Genomic DNA, 24,763 nt, shown 5'->3' on the forward strand with positions numbered 1-24,763 from the left:
TATTGAGACTTCATAATGTGTTTTTGTTTTTGGAATCTGATATACCATAGGCATAGGATGCTCTCATTAGGATTCTTTTTTAGAATTTCCCTGGCTATTTTTTCTTCTGTATTTTCTCACATGAACTTAGAACTAGTTTATCTAGTTTAAAAACCAATTCTATTGGCGTTTCATTGGGAATCTGTGAAATCTGTACATTATCCGAGGTGGAAGAGACATCTTCATGACATTGAGTCTTCCTATCCAGAAACACGGCGTGTGCCTTTGCTTGCTGGAGATCTGCGTCCCTTGTGTAATATTTTCTTCACATGGGTTTTGGTAAGTTTACTCCTTGGTGCTCTATCTTTTCTTGTTATGCTTCTCTTGTTTTTTTCCGGCTTTATCTCCCCAAATCTCCCCTGTACATAGTTGCATATCTTAGTTGCAGGTCCTTCTAGTTGTGCTGTTATTATTTTCAAGCAGACCTTTTCTACCAAGTGGTCATTGCTCGCGTGGTTTCCCCGCTTTCACCCTTGCTCTCTACAGTGCGTGTGCTCCACACAGCAGCCAAAGTGAGCCTTCAGATCATGTGACTCCCCTGCTCAAATCCTCCAGGGCATCCCATCACAGGGCCTCCTGGCTTACTACCCCCCTGCCTAGAAGGCTCTTCTTCCAGGTATCTGCTTTTCTTTCACCTTCACTTTGTTCAAGTCTCTGCTTCAATGTCATCTCCTTAGAGAAGCTTTCTGTGATCACCCTTTAAAAAGTAGCCCCTAGCCACTTCTATCCCTTTGCCAGGCTTTATTTTTTCTTACATAACTTACCACTACCTGACATTATAACGTATATTTATTTGTTTATTGTCTGTCTTCCTCACTGGAAAGTAAGTTCTATGCGGGAGGGGATTCTGTCTGTTTTGTCCATTGCTCCATCTCCAGCATATAGAACATTTCAGCTTGACACATATCAGTCACTCAGAAAACATTTACAAAATGGAATAGGTGAAGCTTCCAACCTAATGAGCTCTAGGGCTCGGCTGGCAGAGCCGCAGATGATCAGCATCACGACCGACTTCTTCTCACTGTGGTTCTTCCGAAGTTTTACCCACTTAGGACAGACTGAAAGAAAGACCATAAAAAAATCACTCTAAATATAGCAAAATAGGGCCTTCAAACTCAAGCATTCTCCAATTACTTCTGTTTTTTTTTAAAGATTGGCACCTGAGCTAACAACTATTGCCTATCTTTTTTTTATTCTTCTTTCTTTCTGCTTTTTTCTTCCCAAATCCCCCCAGTACATAGTTGCATATTTTAGTTGTGGGTCCTTCTAGTTGTCACATGTGGGATGCCGCCTCAGCATGGCCTGATGAGTGATGCCATGTTCATGCCCAGGATCCGAACCAGTGAAACCCTGGGCTGCCGAAGGAAAGCGTGTGAACCTAACCACTTGGCCATGGGGCCAGCCCCTCCAATTACTTCTTTGTTAGTGTTTAAAGAAAATAAAATATAACGGGCACTGTTTAGATTCTATTCTCTGGTAATTCTAGATATTAGATTAAAACAGAATATCACTAACTTACAAAACAAAACATATAATACATCAAGTAGCTATATGTGACTAGTTTTGGAAGAATACATTTTCAATATTTTAATTTATGTTAGATGCTTGAAGGCAATGTTGACTAAATAGGAAAAGAATTCTGATTTAATAATGTTAAATTTTAAAGGGACATCAACATAAGATATAAAATGGAAATGACATTTAAAGAATAGCAAACACTTATTAGATATTGACATTGTGCTAAGCACTTTACATACATTCTCTTTATTAGCTCTCATAATCCAGTGCGGTTGATTCTGTTGTCACTTACATTTAAATTTACTGAATTTGAGGCTGAGAAAAGTTTAAGCACTCAAGTTAGGTGTCCTCAGAATTGCTTAGTTTGAAAGAAGAATGTTGAATCTTCATCTAAACTATTTCATTGTTGGCCACAAACAAATAACTACAATACAAGTAATCTAGTTGCTACTGGATACACACAACACATATTTAAAAAGATCAAGTTAGACTGACCACGCAGTAGCCATGGTCTGAGTTCTGAACATGTGACCAGAATTTCAGAATCTCACAGCTGGAACAGATCACATAGTTCTACTTCCTTATCTCTCAGATGACAAAGTCAAGTCCCAGAGGGGTACTGAGTGACTGGTCCCATGGCAAACAACAAGTTAGGAGGGGACACTCATCTAGTAGTCAGAACACTGATTATTCTCTAGATTCCTAGACTAATATTTCTAATGTGTTATAAAACAAAAACGAGACCAAAACCCAATTCTCAAAGCCAGAGCAAAACAAGAAGAAAGTAAAAATTGCTATCAAGATGGACCTAAAGAAACCTTCATTTAAAATCCATGTAAGGTGGCAACTTTTGATTTTAAATGTAGTTTTATAAGTTTTTACTTTGAAGAGACAGACCTTATGCTTTAACGGAATAATGACAACTTGATGAATACTTTTTTTATTTTTAGTACTGTTTTTGAAGAAGATTAACCCTGAGCTAACATCTGCTGCCAATCCTCCTCTTTTTGCTCAGGAAGATTGGCCCTGAGCTAACAGCCGTGCCCAACTTCCTCTATTTCATATGTGAGACTCCTGCAACAGGATGGCTTGATAAATGGTGCGTAGGTCCACACCCAGGATCCAAACTGGTGAACCCCGGGCTGCCGAAGCGGAACGTGCGAACTTAACCGCTGTGCCACTGGGCCGGCCCCAAGGTGAATAGTTTTTTTAAAGATCAGAGTTTACTTACTTTCTTTTAGGTATGATGAAAGACTATGAGTCAAATCATTGGCCTTGAGGAAACAGGTGTCTAGAAATATGAGAAACATACCTTGTAGAGAATTTTGCAAACACATACATAACAAAATAGATTAAACGTGAATTGTGCATTCTTGAACAAGGTTATAGAACCTTAGTGAATTAGGGGCTTATTATATATTTTAAAGTGTTGTCTAGTATTTAAAACAATAACAGCAGCAACAACAGTAAACTTTTAACTGTCCATAATTTCTTAGAGTCATAAAATAGAAGCTTGTTGTATCATTCAAAGGACTAATGAAGCATCTTTATTTTTCAAATCCATGGAATAGGCAATATACAAAGGCAAAGCTGAAACAGCTAACAAATCCATGTGGAGAAGCTCCAACTCACTAGTCATCACAGAAGTTCAAATTAATATAATGATGAGATAACACTTTACACACGTTAGAATGGCAACTGTTTGAAAGATGTGTAATACCAAGTGTTGTCAAGAACGTAGGGTGATGGAAACTCTCGTGAACTGTGGGTGAAGGTGTTAAGTGGTCTAGCTACTTTGGAAAGTAGTAAAATTGAGATGTATACACCCTATGACCCCATGATAACATTACTGAGTAAATAATGGAAAGAAATTCGTGTGTGGTCTCTAAAGAGACATACGCAAGTATATTTAACTTAGCATTATCTGTGATAGTGGGGAACTAGAAGCAACCTAAGTGTCCATATCTGAGAAAATGGATGAGCAATCTGTGGTCAAGGAAATCACAGGAATATTGCGTAGCATTTAGAAGCAAGAACTAGATGTATATACAGCCATATAGGCATGTCTTGAAAAAAGTGTTAAGTGAGGAAAGAAACAGAACGAGAGGTTCAGCACATCATTTTGATAAACTGTAAAATAAAACTGTAAAACACACACAACAACAGGACATATTTTACAAGAATCCATACATCTTTAACAGCGTCTATGAACACATTAGAGTGAAGGCCTATGGGGAAAGGAAATCCGAGTGTGGATTTGGGAAGAGTGAGAATAACACATCACAACACAACACAACAACACAATAAAGACAATGTAACGCACCAAAATAAAACATAGGGGCCGTCGTCAACCAGTGACGAACACGGTCCAGCAACTGTGGAGTATTACTAAGTCTGTACCTGAGATATATAAAAAAGCAACATCACATTTAGTGTCCTAATTCTTTCTACAAGAAAAAGTTTGCCTATAAACACAGCAGAGCGCTAGGGAGTAAACTATTACTAAATTAAATGAAATTCATACTGTGACCCAGAATATATAACTCACATATGTGAGTAACTTCAAAGCTGTTGCTTCCTGTACTGTTGTAGAGCCTTTGATGGTCTTTAAAACGGTAAGTTCCCAAGCCTAGAGATGATCAGACTCACCTGGAGAGCTATACAAAAGACATGGGTTCCTGGGATGGTCTCTCTTTTGTGTGATGAGCCAGAATTCCTTGGGGGTGGGCCTGGGAACCTGCCTTTTAAGTTCCTGGGTGGCTCAGCTGCAGCTGGCCTGCAGGCACTTAGCACTGACCTGACCCCCTGCAGCTCTCAGGAGGACGGCTGAGTTGGCTCCAGGCAACTGCTCAAAACTCTATGAAGTGCCCATGTGTAGGACATTAACAATGTACAGTGCGCAATATTAACTGAAAAGGCATGTTCCTGCCCTACAGACACAAACAACCTCAAATGGAAACCAAGTTAGACACTCGGCAAACTAATTAGGAACAATATTTTATTATGTACAGTTGTCCCTTGCTGTCCACTGGGGATTGGCCCCAGGACTTCCCTGGATACCGAAATCTGCGGAAGCTGAAGTTCCTGGCATAATATGGTGTAGTGCTTGCATATAACCTATACACATCCTCCTGTACACTTTAAATCCTCTCTAGATTACTTATAATACTAATACAATGAAAGTACTATGTAAATAGTCACTGTACTGTATCCTTTAGGGAATAATGACAAGAAAAAACTCTGTACATGTTCAGTACAGATGCAACCATCCTAGGCCTTTCAATTGGTGGTTAGTTGAATCTGCACATGCAGAAGCAGTGCATTCAGAGGGCTCTCTGTATCTACCTTCTATTTACGACCCTTGCCGTGCCTCTTCCTAACAACCCACAGCATGTGCCTCCTCTCACCTACCAGACTTCCTCTCTGTCCTTGGTTTCATCAGTGCACTGACGCGCCTTTTCTCTAAAACCTTACTACGATTCCTTTGTTCACTGTCTCGGAATGGCCCAATTTCTTACGTGAGAAAGAAAACCTGTTCTTGTTGGCTGTAACAGTATTCTTAACATTTTTCTTGCCCCTTAAACCAGCCCATGACCATACATTCTTGTCTAATTGTACTACTGAGCTCTAAGACAGCCTAGTAATAATATAATGTAAACTCATGATGGAACTCAAACCACTCCTTCAAGGTTCCTTCTGACCTTTGACTCTATCATTCTAGTGAATTAAGGGTGATGATGTTCTGTGAGGTGACAGAGTAGCAATGGTCTTGTTATCGCACAAGTTCTTCCAAAGCTGAAGGTATAACAAAGAACGAGGAGGAAAAACTGACCATTGAGTCACAGTAGAACCAAACTTCAGTTAGACCTTGGAAAGAGGTTCGTTACAACACTTGGTTCCTGAGATGGAACAGTCAGGACCCAGCTCTCCTGCAGGGGAACTGCTGTGCTGAGGAGAGTGTTCTGACCGCTGCTGGAGCCGTCTGGGCTCAGGGAGTCGGACACTCCAGACCTCGCGCATATGGACACGCATGCCTTCAATTCCCTAAGGGGTAGTCCTTTTGGAAAAGAAACAGGGGCACTCATGTCTCCAAGCCAACAAGCGCTTTTTTTTTTTTTTTAAAGCACATCACAAAGGAATTATAAAAATCCAGGGAATGGACTGTTTTTCAGCTTCTCAAGCCTCTAGAAAGCATAAAGCAGTAATGGAAAAAGGAAATCAAGCTACCCTTGACTTTTTCAACAGCAGTGTCAGATATCCCTCATAGTCTATAAATAGCTCAGCGGAGGCAGTGGTACCCACACTATTTTGTGGTTTGATTTTTTGACATCTTTTCTTCAATCTCTGCCAAAAAGAGTTACAGGATGTATCACAATCTTGAAATTAATTAAAATTCATTGCTTTAAGAATTTTGCAGTATCTTTTAACTTAATTATAAATACCCTAAGGCAGTAGATCTCAAATAATAGTAGGCTTAAGAATCATCTGGGGTGAGGTGTTAGCCTTTCTAAAAATGCAGAATTTCATCTTTTTTTTTTTTTGTGAGGAAGATTGTCCCTGAGCTAACATCTGTGCCAATCTACCTCTATTTTGTATGTGGGATGCCGCCACAGCTTGCTTGATGAGTGGTTTGTAGGTCTGTGCCCGGGATCTGACAACGAACCCCAGGCTGCCAAAGTGGAGCGCACGAACTTAACTGCTGGGTTACCAGGTTGGCCCCTTGTCCATATTTTTAGATAGTTCACTTGAAAAAATCTGGCCTGGGACCCAAAACACTATCCTAAAAACAAAACCATAATCAGAAATCCATGACAAGAACAACAACAAAGCTAAGCTGTGGATCAAAGCTCACGTCCTTGTCTGTAAAGGATGAGTAAATTAATATTCCATATCTATACTTAAAATGTGAGCTTTATCTTTATTTTTATCTAATTTCTATCCTCATTAGGATTCTTACTCCTTGAAGAATCTGCTAAAAAAAATGCACATCCAACAATTAGCTTTTTGAATAAAAAATATAATTACAAATCTTTCTATTAGATTGAACAAATACCATTTAGCATCTTAAAAAAAAAATTAACCAAGAGTTAAAACTATTAGGTTGAGGAAAGAAGTATTAGCACATGGAGAATATATTAATTTTCTGGCTGAGAGACCCAGCCTTGCACACAGGAGAGCAGAGATGAACCTGTGCTGCTCCTCGTCATCGGGACAACGGCCGGCAGTTAACAGTGGGTCCTGCTGGACGACTAAGCTCAGAACAGTATGGAAAAAAGAAAGAGCCTGGCTGCACCTGGGAGGTTGAGCTCTTCTAACTCAATCACCGCACGACGGCTGCTGTAATAGTCCTGCATCAGCTTCTGCAGGTCTTCAGGGGTCCCTGGTTTTGGCTCTGATTTTGCAAGAACGTCAGTAATTTTCTTCTAAGACATAAGAAAGAAGAAAAAAAATGGGAGGATAGATTTTAGAATGGCATTTGGCTTAGGACAGGCTGATTCCTCTGGCATTTAAACTGCACACAGATTTGGTGACAGCTGAGTGTGAACGTAGAGTTCTACCAAATACACTTCAGAGAACTTAATAGGTAAGTTGGGCATTCCTGCTTTGAAAAATAAACGGATGATCTAAAAGTCTCCTTGTAACTCTTGGGAGAACTGAAATTTTTGCAGGAGTCTCTGCAATAAGGCATTATTTACTATTACAAGCCAAGAAGCCTTGTTGCTGTAAAAATCTCTCTTTAAGCCTTAGACAATTTGTATTCCTGGGAGAGTAGAATTCTGAGACTTTCTTGCCTAATTGGGTTTTGAAGGCACTGAGTCTCAGTTTGGATTTCTGGGATTACAGTAAAAGCCACAGGAGTAATCTGAGCAGAGGAGCTCACTGAAAGGGGACTTTAGACCCTCAATTCTCAACTCTTGGGAGAGAGAGTCTTGAAGGGGCCCTATGGAAAGCAGAACAGGAAACACTTTAGGACATCTATTTTAATTTGGATTCATTTGTGTAGCATTTACTGAATGCCTGTAATGTACTAGGAATACACAATCATTCATTTAATTTTCATCATAAACTTCCCTTCTTATTTCCTTCTAATGTTTCACCAAAGATCCAGAAAAAGCCCTTCCCTGTCCTGCTCTGGTCCCGCAGCTTTTCTCCCTCCTTCCACAATATCTTCCTTTCTATACCACTGCCAAGAACGTTCAAGTTCTGTCAAATGAATTAAATTTTAAAAATATGTCATCAGTGGGCACATTTTAGCATGACCTCAGCCAAGGCTAAACTATCTAGCTGGAGTTCTGACCTTGAGCCACCAAGAACTTAACACTCTTGAAGGCCATTAGCATACAAACTATCAAAGAGAAGTCAAAGTCACTTCTTTAAGGACTTGCCAAACCTCAGCCAACTTGGCATCTCCCATCTTCCTATCTGGCCATTTGTGAGCAAAGAAAACATATGCACACACACTCTGAGTTTTCTAAAAGCTTGCTGTTAAGTAACGGGTTTGAGTCCATCTTCTTTCCTCCAATCCCAATCATATTTCCTCTGCAGACTTCAGCAGCAGACCCTTCTTGGCAGGGAGAGAATCACACTGCTGTTTTCACAACTGTGGTGGAAGGTCAAAGCTCACCACGCTCTCTCCATGGCTGAGCCACGAGAGAGCCTGTATAGGACCAACAGTCTTCCACATGCTCCCAGGCAAGTTAAAACGCAAGGGGAGCCTTTTCCTCTAAATTAGGGTTCTGAATTAGACTTAGAAATGCCTTATACTGCCTTCATTTGCTTATTATTCTCTTTTTATTAATACTCTAAGATAAAAAGTTAAAAATTGAAAGAAAAGAAGGTGGGTGAATCTCTTTCCCTGGGAGAGGGGTCAGAAGGTAGGACAGCTCTGGGTGCTTCTAGAATTAGAAACTCATGTCTGACTTTTAAACACAGTGAAAACACCGGGTGGGAAGGAAGATATTTGGTGCTCCACAAGATTGAAATGGGAATCCGAAGAATTTACTTTCAGATCTTAGGAAAGTCACCAGACCTCACTGAATCTTAGAATTTCCGCATCCCTAAAGCGGAGATTACAACAATCGCCTCATCAAAGTACACTGTACCAAAATGCGATGGAAACCACGTGGGGCCCCAGCATTGCAAGAAATTATCAATATTACCTTTCTCCTCTTCCTGGTCTTGGTAGCATCTTCTTTTGTTTCCCTTGGTTGTATTAAGAAACATTCTTTAGGCTATAAAGAAATACAAATGAGGAAACTCATGTCAGCATGACGAAGTGTCAACCAATGGGATGAATCCCAAAGTGCCTGATGCCAGGCATGGATCGTCAGAGTACCTTGGTGATTTTCTGCAGACAGAGAGGTGCTGGAAGAGCCACTGTGGGCTGTCAGAAGGGGCTGGGCTAAGGAAATTTGAGAAAATCAGAAAGTGTAAAGGACTTAGGACTGGAAAATCTCTGAATAAAGGTCAAAATGTGTAGTGAGTGTATATACATGTTTGGGATGGTGGTATAGGGTATTAAAGATGGAAGACAGTGGCCAGGTTTGTAAAATCCAGGGAGAAATAGATGTGATTAAACCTAGGATGTGGTAAGAAAGTCTTTGACCAGTGGGGTTGGCATCTTCCATGAACTAGCAATGTGTGAGCCTGTATTTCCAACTCATTGGTTTATTATTTTGTTTATCATTTTGTTATCTACTCCTTTCCTCTTCTGAATAAACACAGAAAATTTGAAGTAGGATATATTTACTTATATATTTATAAAAGCAGCTGCGTCAAATGCCTTATCTATTAGTGACTACAAAATGACTGTTTCTACCGATGGTCTGGCAAGCCTCGGCACCACGGCATCCTGAATTATTGATTTTGCCTGTTGCATTGACTCCTGACTGCCCTATACAGTTTAGTGCTAATTTATTTTTCTTTTTATGAGGAAGATTGGCCCTGAGTGAACATCTGTTGCCAAGCCTCTACTTTTTGCTTGAGGAAGACTGTCCCTGAGCTAACATCTGTGCCAATCTTCCTCTATTTTCTATGTGGGATCCCACCACACCAGGGCTTGATGAGTGGTGTATACGTCCACACCCAGGATCTGAACCCATGAACCCTGGGCCACTGGAGTGGAGCACACTAACTTAACCACTATGCCACTGGACCGGCCCCAGTTTAGTGCTATTTTTACCCTGAGGTTTTTTTTTTAATGTAGAAAAACAGGAAATTTGGACTAAGACCTTGATTTATAAACTAGAATGCCTTAGATTCCATATTTATTAATCATAAGTAGGAATATAAAATGTTTCCTGTACTGGATCTTTTATGCAACATTTTCAAACAAGTTGCCAAGTAAGATACAAAATGTAAGTGAAAACTTATTCTGAGTTTTTCCTCAAGTTTCCAATCCAACTAGAGGGTACTTAGTTTAAGCTGGTAAGCTACTAACTAAAGCAATCTTGTCTTCACTGGCTCTGTTTAAAATGATTACAGACGAAGCTTTCTATTAAAGTTTGCAGACAGCCTGCAGATTAAGAATGCCTATGGCCTGAAGCCAGAGAGAGAGATACAATGCTACATAATTTCTTCAAGACTTGGGGCCAGGACCAGCAGTTTCTAGACTCTGTTTCAGTTAGTAGAGAACTAGATTCAAAAGACTCAAGATTAAAGTCACATGGGAATCTTGAAATTTTAACTTCTTCTCAGTTAAAATAAAAAACCTGTGAGGAGCAACTGCATCACAGCTAAAGAAAGGAAAGATATTACACCCTCTCTTATTTAGAAAGTAAGCTGTCTTGTGGATGCAGACACATGCCAATCTGATGGCGGTACATGCCAATTAGAAACTGGGCCAAGGCCACTAATATGTTACAGAAGCTGCCAGATGGTCATAAGAGTCCAATTACAGACCAGGCCAACATTCAGCTCATGTTCCTAAGGGAAAGAAAGGCCTGGATACAATTAGTAGACCCCTCAAAGCATCCTGTAGTATCTTGTCACTGGGATCAGGGCTTTTGGGAAGCAGCGGTAGAAACCTGTTCCATTTTCTTATTTAGCAAATAGAGGTGCTCTCCAAGAGTATGTTCAACACACTGGGTTGTATTTATGATAGGTTGACCAAGCCATTAACTCACACACGACATAAATTAAATCTGGAAATGAGCTCAGTTATAAGGATATGAACTCTCCAATTCTGGAAGAACAAATAAAAACGTAACTCTGAATCACGCAGAGCAAAAAAGAAATATGCTCGGTGAACTGCTGTTGTCAGATACTGCACTAGGTTTAAATGCTAGGGTCAAATTCTGAGATCACTCTAAAGAAAATGCAGTACAATATCTGTTTTCTGGCAACAGTCGCCTTAGCTGGTGGAGGGAGGGTGCTAATGAAGGAGCCAAGTTTATGGGTTCATCTTCCATGGAGGTGAGATGACTCTATGAATCCAAACCCACAGTAGTGAAAATTCCTAAACTTTGCTCACTGCCTTATTAATGCTGATGTTTAGCCTCAGAGAGACTAGGGAAGACAAGGAAGACCCTGGCTAGGCCAACTAAACATTTCTGGAAACCAATTTCAACACTGTCTGTCTGACAGTTGGTAATGTAATTTCTTCAGGTAACGATTTTAAATATGCACCCTAAATATGCAATTTAAATATGTAGAAGAATCACATTTCCCAAAAAAATATATGAAAAAAATTAAACTTTTTAAGTGAAGCAATTTGGGCATGTTCTCAATTCCTTAAAGAGTCAAAAATTATATCCTTTAATCACGATTCTGTTGGTTAAACATGGCAAATCAACCTCAAAATGCCACTAAAGTGAAAATAAAGGAAAGTGAAGAGGTACAAATCTATAAGGACCAAGAAACCAAGAGGAGGAACAATAGCAGTGGAGAGATTTTAACAACTTTTTGGAAAATGGAAAGTGGCTGAAACTGGATGGAAGTGATTTAGCAGAGAGTGAAAGCCACCCCTGGGTTTCTGGAGAGGTGGAGGCGAACAATAAGTGAGTCTCTTGACCTGCTGGACTGGGAAAATGTTCAGTAGTTGGAGGTGCAAGGTATGACAGAGAGTGAAGGACATAAAAGAAAGGCTGTTGACAGTTTATATTTAGAATCATTAGCCTCCCTCCCACCTCCCACCAGGCCGTATCTCCTGCCCAGGCAGCCAAGCAACTTTCCTGTTACTGTCTCCTCTCATCTTGCTCTGCCTGGCAGCACACTGGGGGTTTATTCTCCGGAGAGAAGAGGACCAAGAAGTCTTGCACCAGGCAGAGGTGGAGATTCACTTCCTTTTCTTGTCCCTGTTTCAGGATGTCTCCAGCCAGGCTTCTAGACAGGAGACTACTGAATTCTTCTCTGGAAAAATGAACAGCCTAAGGGAAATGCCACAAGGGAGTGACATTTGGGGGTCCACAGTAAAAATGCAGCTTCCTATCCTATCCCTCTACCATAAAGTCCACTAATCAACAAAAATTTTGCATCAACTTTTTAGAGTCTCTCTCTTTAACATGAATAGACAGCTCAGGTTCATCAGATGTCTAAGGAAAGTCTGCAGCACAAGAGCAACTAAACACGAACAGAACCATGAAGACAGAGGGAGAGCACTTCAAAGCCATTATAATTAATATTCTCAGAGAGATAATGGAAGAATTTGCAGCCATGAAACAAGAACAGGATACTACATACCAAAGGAACAACCAGAAAACATTTAAACATTGAAACAAATATGAAAGCTGGAATAAAAATGTTGGAGGAAGTCTTAAAGATAAAGTAGAGGAAATCTCCCAGAAAGATAAAAAATGGTAAGGAAATTAGAGAATCAGCCCAAGAGATGTGACATTACAATAAAAGGTATTACAGAAAAGGAGGTTATATAAAACAATGGGGAAGGAGTGATCAAAGAAACATACAAGAAAAACTTTCTAGGACCAAAGGAAATTTTCCAGAACATGAAAGCCCAGATTGAAAGCCCATTATGAATATAGTACAATGAATAAGAAAAATACCCACACCAACGAGCATCACTGTGAAATTTCAGAACATCATGGACAAACAAAAGATGCTAAAAACTTCCCCAAAGAAAAACAATAACATACAAAATACAAAAGGTCAGGAAAAAAATGGTGTCAGACCTTGCAACAGCAAGAACGGATGCTAGAACTCAATGGGACAATGCCTTCAGAAGTATGAGGAAAGCTTATTAGCAAATTAGACTTTTATACCCAGCCAAACTATCAATCAAGTCAAGAGTAAAATAAAGACATTCTCAGATATTCAAGGTCTCAAAAAATTTACTTCCTACCCACAGTTACTGTATTACAGCAAAATAAAGGGCTAAACCAAGACAGAGGAAGATATGGGACACAGCAAACAGGGAGACTAACCCAGGAGAAGGGTGAAGGGGCAGTAAAGAGAAGACTCAGTTGCTCAGCAGGCCTAGAAAATAACCAGTTCAGAGTGGACTGGACTACGGAAGTCTGCAGGGAAGAACAGAAGGGACCTCTTTGAGCATATGCAAATGTTATTCATGAGCATGTGGAAGAGATGCTGGAACATGCGGAAACAATTAACAACATGAACACAGCAAGCTAGGCAAATGAAGAAATGAGGTAATTATTAATGCCATGAAAATAAAGAGATGTATAAGAAAAGAGGAATAATTATAGCTTCCTTTTTTCTCAGCAATGAACAGTATTTCCGTGATCATAATAATGAGGTAGTGACAACTATGTTAACCAAACTGTGATACTGTGTTGGCGGGGCACGTAGCAGTTGGAGAAGGAATGAGAGTACACAGCAGAGCTCTGTCCTCATGTGCTACCTAGGAAGTTAACAGGTCATGTCAGAAACTGATAAATCAAGAAGCAGCAGTCTAAACTATCAGGTAGCAAAGGAGAAAAGCAGCTAAAAGCTGAGAGCAGCTTCCCTAGGACAGGAGTAGGGAAGGGGACTGCTGCTTTCATTAAAAACCTTTAATAGCATTTGATTATTACTTTGATAATAAAAAAATTAAATTGCCATTTTATAACAAAAATTTAAATTGCCATTTTTACAATGTTCATTGTAAGAATAAAAATTTTAAATTGGCTTTTTTGTTTCTTTTGGGTTTTGTTAAAAGTTATTCAATATACTCCTACCAAAACGTCTGAAATTAAAAAGAGTGATAACCCCAAGTGTTGACAAAGATATAAAGCAACCAAAACGCTCATGCACTGATGGTGGGAGTGCAAAAATGGAACAATCATTTTGGAAAAGTCTAGCAGTTTTTATAAAACTAAGCATGACCAGCAATTCCATTCCAATGCATTTACTCAAGAGAAATAAAAATACATATTCACAAAAATACCTGTATATGAATGTTCATGGCAGATTTATTCGTAATAGCCCTATACAGGGAACAGCCCCAGGTAGCCATTAATAGAAGAATGAATAAATGAAGTGTGGTATATTAGTAAAATTGAATATTATTCAGCGTTATGGACTGAATTGTGCCCCTGCCCCAAATTCATATGTGAAGCCCAACCCCCATGTGACTATATTTGGAGATAGGGTGTCCTCATGTGAGGAGGAAGAGACACCAAGGATGCACACACACAGAGGAAAGAGCCTGTGAGCACACAGCAAGACGGTGGCCATCTGCCAGCCAAGGAGAGAGGCCTGAGGAGAAACCAAAGGTGTGGACACCTTCTTCTTGGTCTTCCAGCCTCCAGAACTGTGAGAAATAAATTTCTGTTGCTTAAGCCCCCCAGTCTGTGGTATTTTGTTAAGGCGGCCCAGCAGACTAACACATTCAGTAATAAAAAAAGATGAACCACTATAATCAACATGGATGAATCTAAATAACATTGTGCTGAATAAGTAGCCTTGAACTAAAAGGGCATATCCTGTGTGATTTCATTTACATGGAACTAATTTTGTGGGGCAAAACTAACTTTGGGGGGAAAAAAATCAGAACAGTGGTTGCCTCTGGGGCAAGGAATTTGGAATGGTGATTGAGTGGGAGGTGGTATGAAAGGATTCTGGGGGCTGGCCCGGTGGCGCAGTGGTTGAGTTTGCACGTTCTGCTTCTTGGCGGCCCGGAGTTTGCCGGTTCGGATCCCGGGTGAGGACGTGGTGCCGCTTGGCAAGAGCCATGCTGTGGTGGGCATCCCATGTACAGGGTGGGGGAGGATGGGCATGGATGTTGGCTCGGGGCCGGTCTTCCTTGGCAAACGGGGTGACAGTAATGTTCCTTATCCTGTAGGGGTTTGCGTTACAGACTGTAGGAATTTGTCAAAACTTATTGAATGGTTCATTTGACATTTGCACATTTTATTGTGTGTTAACTTTACTTCAAAAGGAAAAAAAGATCTTTAAAATAAATATTAAACTTTTGTTAATGATATGCATGCTGAAGTGTCTAAGGGGAGTGTACTGATTTTGCCAATTACTTTGAAATATCTCAAAAATAAGGTGATTGATGGACGGATAGTGTGTCTGAACACACTGTTCATAAAATTTTGGACTTTGAGGACACTGAGGGTTAAGGCTTGCAGAAAGTGAGGAAAATCTTACTGGAAACCGGAGGAAAGGGAATCTTTGTTGTGTAGTGGTGGAAAGTTTAGCAATACTATTGTCTGCAGTTACGTGGAAAGCAGAAAATGTGTCTAATACTATGGGTAACCTAGCGAAGGAGATTTTCAAATAGTGTTGAAGGTGTTACCTGATTTCTTCTTGTGGCTTATAGTAAAATGCAAAAGCAGGGCGTTAAATTGAGAGCAAGACTGCAGAGAAGTCAAGGGTATGATGAAGACCTCAGAAACAACAAGGGTGGTGCCCAGTGTACTCTTCAGTCATATAAGAGCTCTTTAAAGAAATTAAAGGTGTGCTGCACAGATTCTTTCAAACATGCCCTGAGGAAGCTTAAGGGGTATTGTCCCTCCATTGTCTCAGCAGGGGCCCAAGGCAGAGAAGGTTTATGTGGAAAAGATTTGTAGGTGTGACTTCCGCCTAATGGAATGAACCCCCAGAAGAATCACAGGAGAGCCATAAAATTCTTGAAGGAACTATATATTCAGAAACACCTCTAGTTTGGGCTGAGAGGGTCAGAAATGGAATAAAATGAGGGGAGGCCTTTGAACTCTCAGAGTTCTACTGTCAAGATGCAGACTGAAAGACCTGCTCTGCTGCAAACACAGGCTATCTTTCATATAAAAAAAGGGGGGAAGATGACTCAGAGGGCAGAACACAGAACCCAAGAGCAGAGCTGAGAAGCACGGAAGAACCTTAACAGCCTGGGCCTTAAGACTTGATCAGGAAACTCCTGACGTTTTCAGAATGCTGGGGCCCAATGACTCCTCGTCTACTGAGGTTTCTGTATGCCTGTCCCACCACTCTGTGTTGGGTATGTGGGACAGAGATAACCTGTTTCTTTGTTTCATAGGTTGAGAAGAAATGTAGTCAGAGAGCTGCACTTAAGGAACTAACCCTGAGGAGCCTCAGCTGCACCCGCAACTGATTTACACCGGAAATTCTGGGCACTGAGCTTGTGCTGTAAGAGGAGGAGACTTTTGCAAGCCTTGAGGCGTGAATACATTCTGCATGTGGGAGGGCTGTAAATCACAGGGCCAAAGGGCAGACTGTGGTAGCCGGGTTCCAGGATGGCCACCAATGACCACTATCTACTGTCCTCATGCCCTCCTCTTGAATGAGGACTGGATATACTGATTTGCATCTAACAGAACAGATGGGAGTGATGCGAGGTCAGCTCTGAGACTAGGTAATAAAAAGATGGTGGTTTCTGCGTTGAGTGCTCTGGCTTGCCCCTTCTTAGGTCCCTGGCCTGGGGAAGCCAGCGGCAAGGTTGTGAGCAGCCCTGTGGCGAGGCTCACAGTGTGAGGGATTGAGGTCTGCCACCAAGGAGGTTGAGCCCCTCACTGCTGCCCACAGCCTGACTGGCACCTATGGGAGGTGCAGAGCCAGAGGGACGAAGCTAAGCCATGCCTGTGAGATAACAGAATCTGTGAGATAAAGAATTTTTTCCATTTTAAGTTACTAACTTTTGGGGGCAATTTGTTATGCAACAATAGACTACTACAAAGAGGAACAGAATTGAGACACCAGCATGGAAGGGAAAAAGGTAAATCAGAGGGTCGATAGGACACAGTCCTCTTTTCTCTTAAAATAGTGAAGAATAATCTTGAAGATAAAGAGGGGATATGAAATGATCAGTGTTCAAATAAGGAAACAGTAAGAAAACACAACAGTAGAGGAAGGTGAGTAAGAAGGGAAAGGGCTAAGTACTCTTGCTGAAGATTCCTCTATGACCCAAGGAGATAAACAAAAGGCTGGCTTAAGCAAAAAGAAGGCCAGTGTGGTCTCTGAGCAGGAGAGGCTGGGTCATGGAACCACTGAGAGGCTTCTGACATCATGGAGGTATCAATGAAAAGTCACACAAACCCTCATAAGGGATTATATTCTGGGAACCATAATTACAGAGTCACTAGGGCTGCTCTGAAATGACTGATGCTGAGGAAGGAAGAGGTGACGCAATCTCTAGGAATTCAGCATTTATTTTGGAAGCAGTATCTGGAAAAAAAAGAACTGCTGGCAAATCTTTAAGCTCACATTATTAAGGAGGCCAAGGATGATTATTTAGATGTAAAATGGTTGCTAGAGGTGATGTAGTTGCATGGGTAAAAAAATTTTATAAAGTTATAAATCTGCTGTTTGAAATACTGGACAGACGGGAGGCGTGGACACAGTCACTGAAATGTGAGGCCCAGCTATGGCAAAGAAGGGAGCACCATCTGACTGGACAGATCCTCACCTGGGGAAGTTAAAGCCTAAATGTAGATTGCAGCAGCAGCATGATGCCAGGCAGTTCCCATGCAAACAGAAAAAAACTCTTAAAGAAAAGCAAAGCAACTAAGAAAATGTCAAAAAAATTCAAAACTTAAATATAGCCTAAAATAATACCTCTTTTTTAAATCTAGGAAAAAATGTAATTACTATTGAAAAACAAATATCTGGTCACATCTGCCAAATGAGTCAAGTGCCTAATACCATGCTGGGTACGGTAGTGAACACATAAGAACTCTGGCCCCCACGTGCTTAGGACCTAGTTGGAGACTCAAGCTGTATGTGGTAAACAACTAGAGGAAGAGTCAAGAAAGGACAGTCAGCCTGACAAGAAGATCGTCCTTGGGGTGGTGAGCTGAGGTCCAGAGGGAGAAGAGCAGCTGGAGAGAGAGGACGAGGAGCCCAGAGAGGAGCCGGAGGGACTGTGTGGGTGGCTGGAGTTGGAGGAGAGACCCTAGCTCTGAATGTCACGGTGGAGGGGGTTGGAGGAGCGACTCTGATCACCAGGGTCCAAGAAACCTCTGCAGGCAGTGTCAGTGAGCTGATGACCCACAAAGGATGGAGATGGGAAGAGTGGAGAGTAAACTGGGATACTGGAGTAATTACCCATTCTGTCATTTCACAAATAACGAGTGCAGTTTGGGGCCAGGTCCTGTGGAAATGCATGGATCAACTCTGTCCCTGAGGCGTACATCCTGGTGGGGAGGCCCGGGAGCTGGATGGATAACACTCACATGAGGCAGAGGGCACCAGGAGACTCCCTTGTGAATTCTCTGGCTAGGGAGATGAGGATAGGCTTGGAGAAAGGGGTTTCGTCTGCCTGGGACTTGGATTCTTCAGAGCAATTTGGGAATTAAAGAAATTAGAGCAAGAAGAAGGTGGTTAAAAAGGGGAGTAAAATCATAAACTTGTTTTTTTTCTTAGCAGAAAATGGCAACAGCTTGTGACCAACATGAAGGCACATGAAGACATGGTGAATCCAATTTTCCCAAGTTGGTTGAGGAAGGACAGGTGAAAAGGGAGGTGGAAGCAGCAACACTGTCAGCATCGGGCTTAGAGCCAGTGCAGTGCCCCATGACTCCCCCAGGCTCAGAGACTCAAAGAGGGTTCTGCAGGGAGGCACGGAGGGAGCATAAACACAGGTCAAAGGGGGCACGACCAAGGGGCGGCCGGCGGATAAATTAGGTAAAATTAAATCCTACCCTGGTTAAAACTAAAACTGATATAGGGTCTTTGAGCAAGATATTTAAAGGCTGAAGAGAAAACCAAGATGATTACATCTTAAGTATGTATATCTTTCTGCATTCCTTGTTCCACAAAGAAAAAATAATGAATAAAACAAAAAAGCCTTGAAGTATGTTTCACCATAATAACGATCACTTCTGTGCTTACTCTTTGCTAACCACTGTTGAGAGAGCTCAATAAGTATTAACCATTTAATCCCCACTGCAACTGTGCAAGGAAAATACAGTTATCACCTTGTTACCAGTGAGACTGAGGCACAGAGAAGTTAACTTGCCTTGGGTCTCACAGCTTGTAGGTGACCACTAAGCTAGACTGCTTCTCACAAGTATCCTGAACCTGGTCACAAACTTTGGGTAGATTCACCCTCTAGTGGAATGAGTTTAGTGCCACTTACAATAAGAATAAGACCAGAAATCCTTATTATGAAGACGATAACCTTTGACTGACAGTGGATAGTCCTTTAAAAATCACACAGGATTACCAAGCAGGTTTGAGGGACACAATGTGACAAAGCTGTAAATGGATGTGAGTGGCCAGGAGGAAGATTAAAAAGGAAATACAAGGTCTAGGTCCAGGGCAGAGAGTTCATCAAATGGACACTTGTGATAACATGAAGGCAGCCAATCCCCCGATAAGGATTCACACAACAGACACTACGCTGTGTGGACACGAGGCCCTGGGAGACTGGGGGCCGCATGGCATGGCACTGTAATCATGCACTGATGTGGGAGTAATCTTGCATATCTCTAAAATTTGTCTCCTTTTAGGAACTGTTTCCAAAAGAATAAGACTGGACATTTGGTGAAAATATGATATAAGAATCTAAGACATCACTACTGTAAAATATATTTATATTGTAAAACACTTGCTGGTTTGTAATTAATAAAGCATGGCTTTTTCAAAGGCAGAGAAGGTACAAGCTTCCCTCAGATCCCACCAGCAATGATGTCAGGACACAGGGAAGGCCGTGGAGGGCCAGAGGAGGCTGAGTGCAGAACCCAGCAGCTGTGACTGTTACCTGCTGGGTTTCCTTTGACAGGGCAGGAACTGGAGCTGTCTCCTGCTGTGTCACATCTGTGTCTCCTCCTTCACCGTCTGATGCTCCTAGGAAACAAAGTTCAACAATTAGGAAAGTGTCTCTCTTTCTCTTTCTTTCTTTCTTTCTCCCATTGCTAGTGCCATCTTGGTACCACCTTCCTGGGAGGGTCTATCCCTTGACTTAGTAATTCCACCTCTAGGATACTGAATTTAAGGAAATGATCCAAAATGAAGATAGAGATTTAAGCACCAAGATGGCAGTCTCTGTCGAAAAGTGATGATTATCCAGATGTCTGACATTAGAAAATACTTAATTATGGAACACTCACACTGATTTTACAGACATTAAGCTCCCCATTTTCAGATAAGCAAGTTGCTGCTTAGAGGGGTGAAGCAATTTGCCCCGGGTCACACACCTGGGAACCCAGATCTACTTGAGTCCAGTCTTCCCCACAAATGATACTGTCTACACTGAGAGCCAGCCCGCTCTTGACACCTGGGTGCTGGCCCCAGCGGGCATGTTAAGAGATTGTGACAAAAGGATTATAGATCATGAGAAATATTTGTTTTGAATTTTACTAATCTTTCAACAATGGAAAAAATAAATTTTTACTTTAAGAATCAAGAAAAATGAAAGTTTTAATGGTTTTCCTGTTTATAAAGCTCTCTTGAAGGAACACGGCAACCATAAGTTTCTTCCTTCCCACAATGCCACACTGCCTTCCAGATTTCAGTGGGTGCTCTTTAAAACACATTTTTGAATCTTTAAAAGGCTTTATTCATTTTCTTTGAGTTACTCTAAATTACCCCAAGGTCAGCTCAAATGAGTGATTAAGTTGGCGTTAAAAGTATTTATAGAACTTGTGCTTCTGGGAAGATGGTAGTAGTAGTATAGTTTTCCCTATTCCTCCTGCTAAGTACAACTAAAAATCCTGGACATTATATAGAAAACACACATAGGGAGACTCTGAAAGGCAGAGGGAGTAAGGAAGACCTGCTAGGGACTTCGGGGCCCAAGGAATAACATAGTGGTGAGCTCCCTGGGTTATCTTTTTGCCTCATTACCTCAGACTTGGAGGTAAGGAGCCAGCAACTTGGAAATGCCAATGGAACAGGAAAAAAAATGTCCCAAGAAACATCTGCTCTATTTAACAAAATGACCAGGAAAGGAGCAGCGTAGCAAGACTGAAAACTTTTAGACAGAAACCACTCGACTCTAGCCAAACACCACAGGAAATCATGGCCCCACCAGCAAAGGCTGAGTGGGGAGCCTAGACATCCACCCTTGCTAGGCTATAATGAGGTGCCCCAACTCCTCATCCACCTCCCACTAGGGTGCTTGCTGTCAGAGACGATTTAGTTGAACCCCTCAAAAGGGATTTTCATCCCTGAAGGGTGGTAACACACCCCTGTCCCCTCCTCTCATCACCACTGCCACCACTCAGTATCAACGGAGACCACATGGTGAGCCTGGACTTCCACCTCGTCCAGGCAGTAAAGAAGTGCGCTCTCCCTCCCTGCTAGGACAGAGTCCAAAGGAGCCCTAGAAGACAGTCAGGGCTTTCCAAACTGCCTAGCGGTAATGAGGGCACACCTACACTAATGGTTTTAGCAACCACTTGAAAAGCAATACAAAGAGATACACTCAAAATCACTAAGATAAATTAAAATAGAATTCTAAAAATGTTCAAGTAACCCACAGGAAGGCAGGAAAAGGACAAACTGAGCAACAAAAAGCAAACAAACAGAAAAGACAAAATAAAATGGTAGATTTAAACCCAACATATCAATAATTACATTAACGTAAATGGTCTAAACACACCAATTTAAAGACAGAGATTAAAGAGCGAGTTAAAAAACATGACCTAACTATATGATGTTTACAAGAAACTTACCTCAAATATAATAATATAGGCAAGCTGAAAGCAAAATGATGGAAAAAACGTAACATGCAAATATTGACCAAAAGAAAGCAGGAGTGGCTCCGTTAATATCAGACAAAGTAGACTTCAGAGTAAAGAAAATTATCAGAGAAAGAGGACATTATATAATGATAAAAGGGTGAATATGCTAAGATATAGCAATCCTAAACGTGTATGCACCAAACAACAGAGCTATAAAATATGAGCAACAAAAACTGATAGAAATGAAGGGAAAAATAGATATTCCTACAATTAAGTTGCAAACTTCCAAAAGTCCTCTCTCAAAAATTGAGAAAATGACTAGACAGAAAATCATCAGGGATATGAAAGAGCTCAGTGACATCATTAACCGATAGGATTTGATCAACATTTGTGGAACACCGCTCAACAACAGCAGAATATAGTTTCCAAGTGTTACGGAACACATGCCAAGTCAGACCATATTCTAGGACATAAAAGGATGACAAATTTAGAAGAACTGAAATTGATACACAGCCTGTATAAAAAACATACAACAAACATTATACTTGACAATGAAAGACTGAATGCCTTCTCTTTGATTGGGAACAAGGCAAAGATGTCTGCTCTGACTGATAATTATTCAATGTAGTGCTAGAACTTTTAACCAGTGCAAAATGGCAAGAAAAGGAAATAAAAGACATACACATCAGAAAAGAAGAAAGCACACTGCCCCTATTTGCAGATAACATGATTATTTACATAGAAAATCTCAAGGAATCTAACAAAAACAAAACAAAACTGCTAGAATTAGATGAGTTTAGCAAAGTTGCAGAGTAAAAGATAAACATGCAAATATCAATTCTATTTCCATATACTAGCAATGAACATGTGAACACAAAAATTAAAAGTACAATGCCATTTACAATTGTTAAAAAAAAAAACCCTGAAATACTTACGTGCAAATTTAAGAAAACGTGTACAGGATTTGTGTGCTGGAGACTGCAAAACACTGGTTAAGGAAATCAAAGAAGACATAAACAAATGGGGAGACATGTCATGTTCATGGACTGGAAGGCTAATCACAGTAAAGATGCTAGTCCTCCCAAAATTGATACAGAGGTTTAACAAAATTTCTATCAAAATCCCAGCAAGATTTTTCTCTGGCTATAAGCAGATTATCCTAAAACTTATGTAGAATGGCAAAGGAACTAGAAGAGCTAAAACAATTTTGAAAAACAATAATCAAGTGGGAGGAATTAGTCTACAGAATTGCAAGATTTATTATATAGCTACAATAATCAAGACTGTGTGGTACTGGCAAGGGATGGACACACAGATGAATGGAATAGAATACAGACTCAGAAAGACACACACACAAATATGCCCAACTAATTTTTGACAAAAGTGCAAAAGCAATTCAGTGGAAGAAAGATAACTTTTTCAACAAATGGGGAAAAATATAGGCAAAATAATGAACCTCTATCTAAGTTTCACACAAAATACAAAAACTAACTCAAAATGGATCACAGACAAATGTAAAACGGAAAACTATAAAACTTTTAGGAAAAAAAGGGAGAAAACCTTCAAGATCTAGAGTTAGGCAAAGAATTCTTAATTTTGACACCAAAAGTACAACCAATAAAAGGAAAAATTGATAAATTAGATGTTATCAAAACTGAAAACTTTTGCTTTGCAAAGATCCTGTTAAGAGGATGGAAAAATAAGCTACAATGTGGGAGAAGTATTTGCAAACCACATAGGTAACAAAGGACCGACTAGTATCTAGATAATATGAAGAATTCTCTAAGTTCAACACTAAAAAAATGAAGAAATTAGGAAACGGCAAAAGACATGAAGAGATAATTCACTGAAGAGGACATACTATGGCAAATAATTACAAGAAAACACCTTCCACATCATTGACCAATGGGAAAACGCAAATTAAAACTACAGTGAGATATCACTACAAACCTATGAATGGCTAATACAGAAAAATAGCACCATGCCAAATACTGATGAGAATGTGGAGAAACTCAGTCACTCATACCTTGCAAGTGGGAATGTGAAATGGTACAACCACTTCCCTTCCACAAATGGAAAAGTTTGGAAGTTTCTTAAAAAACTAAACATACAACTACAATACAACATAGCAATTGCACTCCTGGGCATTTATCCCAGAGAAATGAAATCTTACATTGACACAACAATCCGTACAGCTTTCTTTGTTTGCAGTGGCTTTATTTGTTATTTATAACAGCCAAAAAAATAGGAACAACCTGGATGTCCTTCAAGGAAGGAATGGTTAGACAAACTGTGGTATATCCCTACCCTGGAATATTACTCAGCAATAAAAAGGAACGAACTATTGACACACAAAACAACCTAGATGAATCTCTAGAGAATTACGCTGAGAGAAAAAAGCCAATTCCAAAAGGTTACATATCATGTGATTCCATTTATATAACATTCTTGAAATGACAAAATTACAGAAATTGAGAACAGAACGGTGGTTGCCAGGGGTTATGGAGGGGGTGGAGTTGGGAGGGAAGTGAGCATGGCTACAAAACAGCAACATCAAGGATTCTTCTGTGGATGGAAATATTCTGCATCTTAACTGTATCAATGTCAACATCCCTGTTTTGATATTGTACTATAGTTTTGCAAATGAATCTACAGTGATTTCAAAATTAAAAAGTTGAATTAAAAAAAAGTCTTAAAGGAAATCCATCCTCTTCTTTAGGAAGCCCAAAATTATTATGCTGAAAAAGTCAACAGATGTGTGGCTGGCCGTGGACCAGAATGGATAACCAACCTGCTGCTGGGGCACCCCTGCCACTGCTGTCCTGACCCCGAGAGGACAGGCAGGCAGCCAGGTTCAGAGAACCAGAGTCAGCCTGGGAGGTCAGGATGGAATCTTCAAAGATAAAAGCCCCTGGCCTATGGCTGTCAGATAAAGTACAGGACGCTCCATTAAGTTTGAATTTCAGTTAAACATTAAATAATTTTTTAGTATAGGTATGCCCCAAATATTGCATGGGGAATATCTATATAGTATTAAAAATTATTCACTGCTTATCTGAAATTCAAATTTAATAAGGTCTCATGTATTTTTACTTGCTAAATCTGGTGACCCCACCTGGGGAATTTCCTTCCCCAGAAAAGATCACTTTAGTCCTGCGAAACTTCTTACATTAGCTTCTATCCCT

General features: G+C 40.5%; 1 protein-coding gene across 2 annotated transcripts in view; it reads right to left on the reverse strand.

Moving 5' to 3' along the window:
• Positions 1-24,763, reverse strand: part of CMSS1 (cms1 ribosomal small subunit homolog) — a 361,626-nt gene that overhangs the window by 9,912 nt on the left and 326,951 nt on the right. For both annotated transcript variants that reach the window (XM_023623926.2, XM_005602075.4), the window contains exons 2-6: positions 19,655-19,740; positions 8,718-8,789; positions 6,851-6,980; positions 2,789-2,848; positions 995-1,097 (exon numbers count right to left, since the gene is read on the reverse strand). In XM_023623926.2, coding sequence (XP_023479694.1) covers positions 995-1,097; positions 2,789-2,848; positions 6,851-6,980; positions 8,718-8,789; positions 19,655-19,740 — 451 coding nt within the window. The remainder of the gene's footprint in view (positions 1-994; positions 1,098-2,788; positions 2,849-6,850; positions 6,981-8,717; positions 8,790-19,654; positions 19,741-24,763) is intronic.

The sequence above is a fragment of the Equus caballus genome, chromosome 19 (genome assembly GCF_041296265.1).
Source record: "Equus caballus isolate H_3958 breed thoroughbred chromosome 19, TB-T2T, whole genome shotgun sequence".
Lineage (NCBI taxonomy): Eukaryota > Metazoa > Chordata > Mammalia > Perissodactyla > Equidae > Equus > Equus caballus.